This window comes from Copadichromis virginalis, linkage group LG3 (genome assembly GCF_057382275.1).
Source record: "Copadichromis virginalis isolate Kocher_CV1m ecotype Utaka linkage group LG3, C_Virginalis_male_GT1.1, whole genome shotgun sequence".
NCBI classification, from domain to species: Eukaryota; Metazoa; Chordata; class Actinopteri; order Cichliformes; family Cichlidae; genus Copadichromis; species Copadichromis virginalis.
In genome coordinates, this window is record NC_140620.1 from 460,650 (window position 1) to 473,656 (window position 13,007).

The 13,007-nt window shown below is 42.1% G+C and overlaps 1 protein-coding gene across 1 annotated transcript in view; it reads right to left on the bottom strand.

The window, feature by feature from the left end:
- LOC146712164 (protein NLRC3-like) overlaps positions 1–12,768 on the bottom strand; it is a 37,360-nt gene extending 24,592 nt beyond the window's left edge. The window contains exons 1-3 of the mRNA XM_085451933.1: positions 12,712–12,768; positions 11,843–11,958; positions 11,657–11,758 (exon numbers count right to left, since the gene is read on the bottom strand). Of these exons, the coding sequence (XP_085308059.1) occupies positions 11,657–11,758; positions 11,843–11,931 (191 nt within the window). The 5' untranslated portion in view covers positions 11,932–11,958; positions 12,712–12,768. The remainder of the gene's footprint in view (positions 1–11,656; positions 11,759–11,842; positions 11,959–12,711) is intronic.
- Positions 12,769–13,007: the final 239 nt, after the last annotated feature.

Consider the following 13,007-nt stretch of genomic DNA (forward strand, 5'->3'; position numbering starts at 1 on the left):
AGGCCCGTCTGAAGTTTGCCAGAGAGCACATGGATGATACAGCAGAGGATTGGGAGAATGTCATGTGGTCAGATGAAACCAAAGTAGAACTTTTTGGTATAAACTCAACTCGTCGTGTTTGGAGGAAGAAGAATACTGAGTTGCATCCCAAGAACACCATACCTACTGTGAAGCATGGGGGTGGAAACATCATGCTATGGGGCTGTTTTTCTGCCAAGGGGACAGGACGACTGATCCGTGTTAAGGACAGAATGAATGGGGCCATGTATCGTGAGATTTTGAGCCAAAACCTCCTTCCATCAGTGAGAACTTTGAAGATGAAACGAGGCTGGGTCTTCCAACATGACAATGATCCAAAACACACCGCCCGGGCAACAAAGGAGTGGCTCCGTAAGAAGCATTTGAAAGTCCTGGAGTGGCCTAGCCAGTCTCCAGACCTCAACCCCATAGAAAATCTGTGGCGGGAGTTGAAAGTCCGTGTTGCTCGGCGACAGCCCCAAAACATCACTGCTCTCGAGAAGATCTGCATGGAGGAATGGGCCAAAATACCAGCTACTGTGTGTGCAAACCTGGTAAAGACCTATAGTAAACGTTTGACCTCTGTTATTGCCAACAAAGGTTATGTTACAAAGTATTGAGTTGTATTTTTGTTATTGACCAAATACTTATTTTCCACCCTGATTTACGAATAAATTCTTTACAAATCCTACCATGTGGATTCATGGATTTTTTTTTCACATTCTGTCTCTCACAGTTGAAGTGTACCTCTGGTGCAAATTACTGACCTCTGTCATCATTTTAGGTGGGGGAACTTGCACAATCGGTGGCTGACTAAATACTTTTTTGCCCCACTGTATATAAATAAAGACCAGGGCAGTGGCAGGGTGCGAGTCTCGGAGCCCTCACTCCCGTGCGAGTGCTCTGTGACTCCCCTTGCTGCAAGTAAAACTGTGTGTTTCTCCTCTCTGATTCTCAGCTGAAGAAGTGTTTTAGAATACATCTCTTGACACTTATCTTAACATTCTCTTCACTGTGTACATCCAAGCCCTGATAACAAAAGCTGAACAGTGATTTTTGGCTTTGTAAAAATACTTTTAACACAAAATGGCTATTAAAAAATATGAACAGCTAAAGATTCAGTATCCTCAGAGACTTTGCAATAAAACTATTAAATCTTTTGCAGATATTATAGAGAACATCAGCAGTCAAAGATAGCAAGAAGAGTACCACTGATTTCAGTCCCCAAAAGGTTGATTCTGTTCATCTGGACGTTTTCAGTGGGAGAAACGTTTCGTCACTCATCCAAGTGACTTCTTCAGTCTCAGCTGACTGCAGGTTTCCCCAGTCTTATAAACAGTACATTTGCATAATGACTGAAACCAGCCCACTGAACGAACAATGGGCTGGGAGGTCAGTGCCTTAATCTTAATTATGCAAATTCTCATGGCCATTGATCAACAACCACTGATCAATGGCCATGAGTCCCATTCACAGAGAGTTGGGGAATGGCTGCAATCACAGCATTGTAAGATGGTGACAGATGTACCCTTAGGCCCCTCCTTGATTCAGAGATGGTCTTTCCCTTTTCACGTAAATGGCCTCCTTGACTCCACCCTCAAACCAGCGTTCCTCCCTGTCCAGGATGTTACATCCTCATCATTGAAAGAGTGTCCACTGGCCTGTAGGTGTAAACAGACTGCAGAGTCCTGGCCTGACGAGGTGGCTCTTCTGTGTTGTGCCATCCTCTTAGCCAGAGGTCGTTTAGTTTCCCCGATGTATAAATCCTGGCAATCCTCCTGCACTTAACAGCGTACACTATGTTACTCTGTTTGTGTCGGGGGACCCGATCCTTGGGGTGGACCAGTTTTTGGCGCAGCGTGTTTTGGGGTTTAAAAGCCACTTGGCATTGATACTTTAAACAGTAAAAAAAACAGAACATAAATGTTAAACTAAAAATCTGCAACAACCTGAAAACCCCCGGGCTGGGCCATCTCCGGCACACCTGCTCTCCATCGGGGTGATTACCTGAAGAGCTACTTAACCTGGCGCTGACGCATGCTCCACGCCAGTCCGTTAATCACCTCTCTGTGGTAACTAGACTCCCGTGAAAGCGTTGCATTAAGATCTTTGTTGTGGCTCCTCCAACCTATGGCCGCGGCAGGCTAAACATGAGGACACAGATGACTCACAACAATAAACGCATAAAATACACTTCTGTACCATTTGCTCCTTTTATTCCACATGCAACTGTCACATATACAAATCAGCACATGGGATTAACTATTAAACAAATGCACAGATTGCACAAACAAATAACTGCAACTCACCAATAACTGCACTAACTACTATGCCAACTTACAACCTGGTCTATGGCATCAATTAGTGCACAAATATACAAAAACCATCAAGTTCCAGTTAAAATACATCAAAATCATTCAAGCTGCGGTCAACAGAAAGTTTTGCCTCATGCTCACCCTACCTTTCTGCTCATCAACATCAGGTGCCGTGAACAGGTGAGTGCAACCACATTTATCATCTACCACACCCATGAGACACGCCCCACACCCGTGCACCAATACAGTGAGTCCATTTAAACCAACCCACTTAGTCAGAAGAACAACTCATATGGCTCCTACATACCGGCCCCTAATTATTTTAGAGCAATAATTACATCATACTTACCATGTAGGAGACATATTGATAAACATGCTCAATCCTTTATCAAACATTCAAAGATACAATTTTAATGCAAAATAAACAAATATACATTAATACAAATAGACATTTGAAAAAAGTCGATCTTCATGACTCTTCTGTTTCCTGTAGAAGACACTTTAGTGATCGGCCTGTCCAAACAACCAGTCTTTGTTTTAACACGAACCCGACGTACAAGTCCTTTACTGTCAGAAATTGCTTCCACAATCCTTCCAGTCACCCAAGAGTTACGAGGCGCAGAAGCATCGACAACGATAACCACATCCCCAGGAATGAAGTTCCGTCCGATTCTCTGCCACTTCTGACACTCTTGAAGCTGGGGCAGGTACTCCTTAACCCAGCGCTTCCAAAACAGGTCAGACATGTACTGTACTGGCCTCCATCGACGTCGTCCATACACGTCCCCCTTCTGAAACACTCCTGGTGGTATCAATGGCTTGGTCTTAAGCAGCAACAGATGGTTAGGAGTCAAGGCCTCCAAATCATTAGGATCAGTAGAGGCTTTGGTTATTGGTCTACTGTTCACAATAGCCTCTGCCTCACAAAGAACTGTACAAAGGCCTTCTTCGTCCAAATTCTGCACTTTCAAAATGGAATTTAACACCTTCCTGACAGACCTTATGAGACGTTCCCAAACACCGCCATGATGGGAACCAGCAGGAGGATGAAAAATCCACTTTGTGCCCTTTTGCAGCAGCATCTCATGAAGCTGTGCCTGATTCCATCCTTCCACTGCCTCTCTCAACTCACGTTCACCACCCACAAAGTTCACAGAGCACACTTCTTCCAGTGTAACCTCCTGGTCCAGTATTATGTCATTTCCTCTGGGAATATTCTTGTCCATTTGCTGTCGGTTGCCACCAAACATGAACCCAAAGTCACCAAAGAAACTGGAGAAGACATCGCTGTGAAAGCTGTGGTGACCCTCTTTGAGCCCGTACTCTCCATACACGTCATACAGTTTCCTTTTCTCCTTATCTGAGAGGACCTCATAGGCTGCCCCCAAGTCTGCAAACTTGTCCAGGGCTTGCGGGTCGTCTTGCTTTCTGTCGGGGTGTAACTGCAAAGCCAGCTTTCTGTAGGCCTTCTTGATGTCCCTGATTAATGCACTCTTGTATTCATTTGCATCAACAGCATTAACTAAAACGGCCATTTTAATCTCTGGATTTAATCTCATTTAAAGAGATCGTTCCAAAATCAAGGTTCACTGGCCAATTAATTTCTGGTTCAGCAAGAAACTTTGGCCCTGACAACCAGGAATCATCCTTGACAAACATCTGTTTAAGGCTCATAGCTCGCTGTTCTACAGCCTTCCTATTATTTGGCATGTTTACCTGATTGCACCTAAAAGGTAAACCAATGGTGTAATGACCATCAACCAACTTAGCAGAGTCCATCACTGACTTCATAAACTGCTGGTCTTCACTAGACAAAGCCAACTGCTCATCCTGAATACATTCTGGAAAATCAGCCTTTATTTGACATTCCCACAGCTCATCCAATCTTGCCACGGAAATCCTATTGACACTCACATCAAAAACGTCAGTCTTACGATCCTCTGAGAGGACCACTCACCATCCAACCCAGCATAGTTTTTACTGCATTGACCTCCATCTTGACTTCTAACAACCTCCCATGGCTCTAAAGCCTTGGGCACATTGGTCCCGATCAACAGGTCTATCCCGGAATTTATCTCCAGTATGTTAATATGGTGCAAATGTGGCCATCTGTCGAGATCTTCCTGTCGGGGAATATTATGTTGATGGACAGGCATGCTTTTCTGAGTAAATAAGTCAGGCAAGTCACAGTAGTGATCTAAATCCAAACCAGCTACTTCCAAATCTGAAGCAACATAACTACTGACCATTTTCTCCTGACCCATTGTCCGCAAAAGAATGCCAGTTTTCCTTCCTGAAAGATTTAGCCTATTCATGAGCGCTTCAGTACAAAATGAAGCTGAACTCCCAGGATCTAGAAAAGCATAGGTTATCAGTGACTGATTACCTTTCTTGGCCTTCACTCTAACTGGTATTACGGATAGAGCACTATTTTGCTCACCGGCCCCAGTAACACCACTGCTTTGCACCGCACATGAAGGACCTTCATCTGGTGGTTCTCCCCCTCCTATAGTTTGCACTGCAACACTTCCCCTCTGCTTAGAGTAGATATGTAAGAGCGTGGGGTGTTTCTGATTACAGACTTTACACAAGAGACGTTTCCTACAGTCCCTGCTTCTGTGCCCAATGCGCAGACAACCATAACACACGCCATTCTCTTTCAAAAAAGATAATCTTTCAAAGTGCAACTTTCTTTCAAATGAAGGACACAAATCCAACATATGCCCTGCTCCACAAAACAAGCAAACCTTGGTCACAACTGAACCATTCTCTCGCCTCAATGCTGGCTCAATCTTCCCTTCCACCTTGGCCACTGTAGTAGCAAAACTACTCCGCTTAGCCTTAGGGTAAAACTGAGACTTACTATTCCTCGCATCTTTTCTGGTGGCTGTCGGAGGATCCTGTATATCTCCAAACAATGGATCACTTGCAATCTTAACTTGCCTTTCGACAAACTCAACATCGCAAAAAACCACTTTACGTTGAAACCTCTCCTGCAGATCGCAGACAACATTCCTCCACTTATCCCTGAGCTTATAAGGCAACTTTTTTATAACTGCTTGCATATTAGCAGAGACATCCAACTCATGCAAGAACTCAACGTCTCCCATTGCATTACAACATTGCCTTAATAAAAACCCATATTCCTGCAAAGCCTTCACATCATCAGATTTTATAGGTGGCCATTTACTGACCCTTTCAATGTAGGCAGCAGCAATTTTCAGTGAATTGCCAAAGTTCTCTTGGAGCAAAGATTTAGCTTTAGCATATCCATATTCAGCAGGCATATACTGACAGCTTCTGACCATTTCTCTTGGATGGCCTCTAGTATATTGCTCGAGAAAATATAAACAATCCTTAGCACTGTGAGCTTGACTCTCCACCATGTGCTCAAAAGCTCTCATAAATGTTTGATATTGCAAAGGATCGCCATCAAATAACTGAATGTCACGCCTTGGTAACAAAAACAGAGACTGCTGCTCAGCTAATAAAGTTGTAATTTCATTTTGTTTCTTCAAAACTGTGACTAGATGATCATGACCCTCACCACCTTGCACTGTATGTGTAAGAGGTTTTGATTGTGCGTGAGACTGCGAAATCATCTGAGTAGTTGAAACTGCACCTGGAAATACTTGATGTAACTTCGTCTCTGACTGTTCCAACGAAACGACCTTAGGCTGAGAAATATTTTTAACCTCGGGCCTCACATCCAATACATGTGCTTGATGATCACTTGCATCAACACCCTGATATGGTCGCTCTGGTAACACAGGTTAGAACGTCGGAGCATTAGGATTTAAAATGCCTAAACTCTCCTGTTCTCGTTCTAAATATGAATTCATTCCATCAGATTTACCATTAACAGCACTTGAGACTCGGGACATTTCAGAAGCTTTTAAAACATTCACCTTTGCTGCTGAGGCTGCTATTTCAGTTTCTAAGTCAAGCAGCTCCTTTCTTTTCTTAAGCTGTATTTCTTGTTCTTCCAAAGCATGCTTTTCTTTCAACAACCTCTGTCGAACAAGAAGGGCAGCCATGTCAGCTTCTGCCATTATGCGTGCTGACAAGGCAGATGAAACCATTGAGCTACTGAGTGATGATTTGCTTTTCCTACTTTTGTTTCCAACATTAGAGACGCTATCACTTGGATTAACATCATCTATCGCAGCACCTTTACCAACATTCCCGGCGTGCCTAGAAGCACCAGAACCATTTCCAGCAGGTAATACATCAGAGGAATCAACACCAGGTGGATTTAAATGTGGCAAATCAAGCTCAGACACCTGATTTTTACTCTGAGGGTTTCCCTTTGCATCATGAAGCCATTTCTTTATTTCTTCCATAAACTCAGTATTATGTGCTCGCACACTTATGAACCAAGCAGTTTGTTTCTCTTGCTCTTCTTGAGGAAGCAAAGGAAGCAAGGTTTCATGCAGATGAGTCGCCTCATTAAGCAACACAGACAAATTCTCTAACTGAGCCTGAACAGTGGAAACATTATCCTCAGATTGCTTTAACTCTTTAATAATCTTTATGACATTTTTAATTTTATTAATCTTAGTGTGACGTTCTGTTTGAAGCCTTTCAATCTGATTCTCCAAAGCCTTAGCAGTCGGTTTCGGCTGTCTTTTCTTTCCATCCACATCACCACATTGTGTTAATTGGTGTGTCTCCATTTTTTTTCAAAACATTACAAAATCCAAACACTGAACTGCACCTATGCCACACAGCTTCATTCCAACACATCAACTTGATGACATTCCCCTCATAAAACCTTGGACACACAATTAACAGGAGCAATATCCCCCACTATCTGCCTATTAAACCTAACTAACTCAACCTAGTCTTCCGTACATACTAGCGGTGGGTATTTATGTACCTCCATACCGTCAGCTGTGAGGAAGACAAACTGTCTTAAACACAAACTGCGGTGGTACTCCCAAGCCAATGGCTTCAGCCGCCTGATGCACAATAACTAGAAAGCAAATCAGTACAACGCCTTGTGCAGCTGTACTGCTGAAACCTAACAGGGGAACAAAACTCCTGAAAGAAATCTGTTCTGTGTAGCCAAAGGCTTCATCTAAAAGCGGGTGGACAAAGGCAACAGCAAACTATAAAACTCTCACCAATAAAACTCATCTATATATAAATAATCCAATAAAACCTCCAAACTTTTCTGTTGACAATTTATTACGGCTCTTCCAAACTGTGGCCGCGGCAGGCTAAACATGAGGACACAGATGACGCGCAACAATAAACGCATAAAACACACTTCTGTACCATTTGCTCCTTTTATTCCACATGCAACTGTCACATATACAAATCAGCACACGGGATTAACTATTAAACAAATGCACAGATTGCACAAACAAATAACTGCAACTCACCAATAACTGCACTAACTACTATGTCAAATTACAACTTAGTCTATGGTATCAATTAGTGCACAAATATACAAAAACCATCAAGTTCCAGTTAAAATACATCAAAATCATTCAAGCTGCGTTCAACAGAAAGTTTTGCCTCATGCTCACCCTACCTTTCTGCTCATCAACATCAGGTGCCGTGAACAGGTGAGTGCAACCACATTTATCATCTACCACACCCATGAGACACGCCCCACACCCGTGCACCAATACAGTGAGTCCATTTAAACCAACCCACTTAGTCAGAAACAACTCATATGGCTCCTACAATCTTATTTGAGCTGCGTTAAATCTGCCTACTTGTGTCTAGGTTTCGATTCGGCGTCCAGTGTCTGCCACCTGCTCAATTGGATCACCCAGTGCATCATCTGGCCCCTTCACTAACTCCACGGATTCCCTTCTCACGGACTTCCACACTTCCCTCCCGAGCTCCCACGGTCCCGCTCTAATCTTAAGCCAACTATTCTAACTCAGTCTTGATGTGTTTTCCCCGCTTCCCGGCTCCCTAGTAATCTTCTCCACTTTCTGTTGCAGCCTCCCCGGGTTTTTTAGTTCCTCGTTTTGCTCCTTTGGTTTTCCCGGGTCGCCTTTTGTTATTATAATAAAGTGTCCTTTTCTGCTAGCGCTCGAGTCTGCGTCTGGATCCTTTTTGTGCACGCACGCCGCGGCGCATGACAAATATACAGTATCTCAAAATTGAATTCAAAGATAAAGTTAATAACCAAAGAGATACGAGAAAATAGCTCAGGTAGATTAAATAATTGGTTGTTGCGTTTATATTTTACAGATTAATATCTGAAGTTGGTAGTCCAACTTGTCCATTTCACAGATATCTAAAAAGATATCTCTGAAGATCTGAATATTATATACATCTCATACTATATATCATCTCAAAACTTTTATCCAGAGTTTAGCTTTTTCAGGGTGCAATCTTGTCCGTTTACTGAGAAATCTTACTGTCGGCATTCTTACTGTCCGTATCTGTGATGGGGTGAAGGTATTACTACCTTGGATATTTTATTCCTAAAATATATTTACAGTTTATAATCTCATCTATGAAAATAAAAGTCAAAGAAATGTTTATCGTCTAGAACTAAAAAGCAATGAGGAATCACTGAAGGAAAACACTTCGGACTGCACAGTCAAGGGGACAACTAGATGAAGTGCAGGGGGAGAACTACAAGAAGTAATGAGGAAAACAGCAACATTGTTGAAACTACTTGTGAAAAATCAGAAAAGTTGACTAAATACCAAACACACGTGACAACAGGTTACCAAAATAAACAAACTGATGGAGACTTAAAACGAGATGACAGACCACTGAGCAAAAGACAACTGATGGAAAAGTATTCCTAACAAAATCATTATAATAAAATTAATGATGTGATAACTCTTTCCATGGGGATACACTGAGGAGAAGAAAACTTTGATAAAATTTAAAGTAGTCAGTGTACAGCTTGTAAAGTTGACGTCTCCTCAAAATAACACAACAGACAGCCATTAATGTCTAAACTGTTGGCAACAAACCTCTAAGTGAAAATGTCCAAACTGTCAATATTTTGTGTGAATTCCACCATTATTTTGCAACACTGCCTTAACTCACTTGGGTGTGGAGTTCAGGTGAGCTTCACAGTCATACATTGTATCAAAGTGTCATATTGTCAGGGTATCCCCTAGAGATGGCACGATACCACTTTTTTATGTCCGATACCAATATCATAAATTTGGATATCTGCCGATACCGATATGAATCCGATATAGTGTGTTTTTAATCAACAAAACTGTTTTTTAAAATATCTTGCTGCATTTTGTATAAGTTCATACTCAAGTTTAAAACAACAACAACACTAAAGCTATTCTGTTATACCTGTATGCAAAAAAGATATTTCATAGTTCAGCAATACTGATCAATCTAATAAACTTAAACCTACACCATCCTCCCTATTCTGGTATTTTAAAGAGTACTTAGCATAAATATTAAGCAACCTAACTAATAGGGTTCCAACTCCCAGCAACAACAAAAATAAATAAATAAAAAATAGGGAACCACCCCTCACGCTCCACCTCATGATGCTTAATCGACGTAATCAACCTTAATTTGATGCAGTGTGAAAAAAAATGCACAGAAATCAATTATTTTTCAAGAAATATTAAATAGATTCAACATCTTTCTTCAACAAAATTGCAGACTGCACAGATGGTACCTTCCCAAAGTAAAAAGTACTATAGCTTACTAGGGTATATATATTAGACTTAATAGTTACTATATACAGTAATTGACTTCTATTCATTTTACATCAAATTAAAACTTTGGGTGTCAGATAATTATTTATTAAAAGCTCGACATTTTAAATGAGAATAAGAAAGAAAAGTCTGTCTTTGTGCCCCCTTTTCCCTGTTAATGCCCTATCGGCCCCCCTGGCTAAACTTTGCTAGATCCGCCCCTGCACAGTTACCAGCCGTCAGCTACGTAGAAAAAGATCCTGGTGTAGAAAGTAATATTAAATAAATTCTAACAACAGCTTATCAAGCTTAAACGTGCTGCTGTTGTTCAGCCGCTGGTTTCCTCTTTCTGGTGCAAAGTGGGCCAAAAGCAAACAAGAGACACGGACTCACGACAGAAAAGCCGATCAGCTGATCAGTTTCACGATTGAAGTAGCAGCCGGAGAGCAAGAGGCAGTCGCTCGTTAAGCTTAACGCAGGAATGCTTTACAAACATTCAGAGATGGACTTACACACTTGCTTTACTTCTCTCGGGGATAACTTTGTCGGAGATGAAATGCCGGGTTGCTAGCGAAGCTCCAAATGCTATCCAGACCACCGACAGGTCCCGCATGCCACAGCTGCTCTATCACGTGATGCATACTGCTCCGAGTGCTAACGTTCTGAGGTGAGTTACGGTGTGTTGCAAGTTTTGTGAGGTGCTTTCGTGATATTTAATGGATCGGATTACATTTTTTATTTTTCTCCGATATCCGATCCAGTAATTTAGGTCAGTATCGGACCGATACCGATACGTAATATCGGATCGGTCCATCTCTAGTATCCCCATAGAAAGATATAACAAAATATTTACAAAAATGTGAGGGCTGTACTCACTTTTGTGAGATATGGTAAATGTATATCAGCTGACCTTACATTCACACACAGGCTAGAACTGAGATGTTCACCCTACAACAGTGTGGAAGTTCCCACCTACACTGTGTTTGAAGCAAAGCACAAAGGAGACGCCTGCTGGAGCAGCTGGAGTCCTACAGACACTCAGCCTCTTCACTTCAGAAACAACTCCTACAACACAAATTCTTTACACTCTGACTGCTGTGTTTGTGGAAACACTCCAACACACACCGCTGCACATATGAACATAGAAATGTGTGTGAAACAGAGCTGAGCTGACATTAAACATGATGGAGGGTTTATTCACAAACACTGAGTCACAACAACATTTACACACACATTACCTCTCTGCAGGACGACACATGCCTGATTTAAAGTCAATGAGTTTCTTTGACTGGTGTTTAAATAAAAAGCAAAAATTTGTTTATATTCTAACATGTTTTTTTTCTCTGATTTTATGTAGTGTTAATACTTGTGATGTGTTTTCTCACCAAATAAATCTCCTCAGCAGCATTTCAGAGATTTGGTATTCACCACTTTGCAGGAGACCAAATAATCTTTCATTCAATTCCTTTCTGCTGTAGTTCATATTAGAATAAAATGGTTTTTACATGTTTCACTTCCTGTTTGCTAAAGTGGATTTTCAGTTCTTTGGAAATCAAAGATTTGTTTTAAAGAGGCAATTTAAATGGGATTGAGGGAATGAAGTGTTTGCACTGCAGTTTATATCCAACAACATCAAGCAGTTAAATCAAAGAGTTCATGTTACTAACAGCTCACCTCTCTGCAGCAGACACAGGCCAGACTTTAAAATTAAGAGGGGGCTCTTTAGACCGGTCACTCTGTAAGGACCCAGAGCTGGGTGGAGGTCCAGGCTGGTTCCTGTGAATAATGATGGAGCAGTGATGTGAGTGCTGAGCTGTGACATGGAGAAGAGTCATGGACAGTTAGAGATGGTCATCTCACCTCTGAGCTTTGGTCTGGCTCTCATGTTCCCCACACAGAGTGCTTTTAGAGGGAGGGGCTCCCTCCTCTCTGTCCTCACACTGATCCATGCTGCTCAGCTCACACACACTTTCTACCTGCAGAGGAAACACAAATCATTCATGTGCACTGACCCCTGGACTAGGTCATTGAATGTCTGTTGTGAGTCGCAAGTAAGTTGCCTGCAATGATACTTAAGGTCCAGCAGGTGTCAGTATGGAATGTGCTGAAACGCTTCACGAGGCCTCATCTACCCATCACTACTTAATTGTGTGCTGCGCATCATGTAGTACACATGGGGTAATGAGAAGCGATTAACACCTTATGACCAGCTCCTGACCAGCAATCGGTCACAAGAAAATCGAATCTGTTTGAAATCCTGGTCGCCGCTCGTGAGGGTATCGCACTGTTGAAGCAGTGCCAAGAGACAATTTAACAAAACCTCACACATTGCGCATGCGCAAACTCTGAAATGGAAATGAAAAAAACGGAGCAGCGGCAGTGCAACGTGTGATCTAGACACACTGATGGAGGCCCAACTTGTAGAACTTTGGCAAGCTCATCCGAGCTTTTTCCAATGTGGCCTCACAAATTATCACAACTGCAACAACCGTGAACAGAGTTGGATGGGCATTGCTGCTCAATGTTTTTCATTGGCAATTTAGCAAAGTTGATGGTGGTGTTTGTGCTGGAACTAAGCTGCACACAGCTGATGTTAGCCAGGAAAGCATTACACACTGACTTTAATACAAACACACACAGTTTGTTGTGTGAAGAACTCAAACACGAGCTGAACAAACAGTAAAGTTCCTAAAGACAAACTGTTAAAGGAGGAAACAAAGCAAACTTACAGTTTCTTCACACACCAACAACAAGCTCCACTCCACGAAGCTCAGGAAAGAAGGAAACACCCAGAGAGGCGTTTGAGGACACTCAGGAGCATGAAAATCTGTGTGCTGCGTTCAGGTGCACCTCGGAATATCCGAAATCTCTGGCAGGTTGTGATTTATTCCTGCTGGTTTTCCTGTTTGAAACACAACCATGTGTCATCACTTTGTTGTTCTTCCTGCAGCGTTTGAATGTTTCAGCACTAAACTGATGTTTCTTCAAAGATCATTTCAACTTGTTGAAGTCATGAATGGAAGTG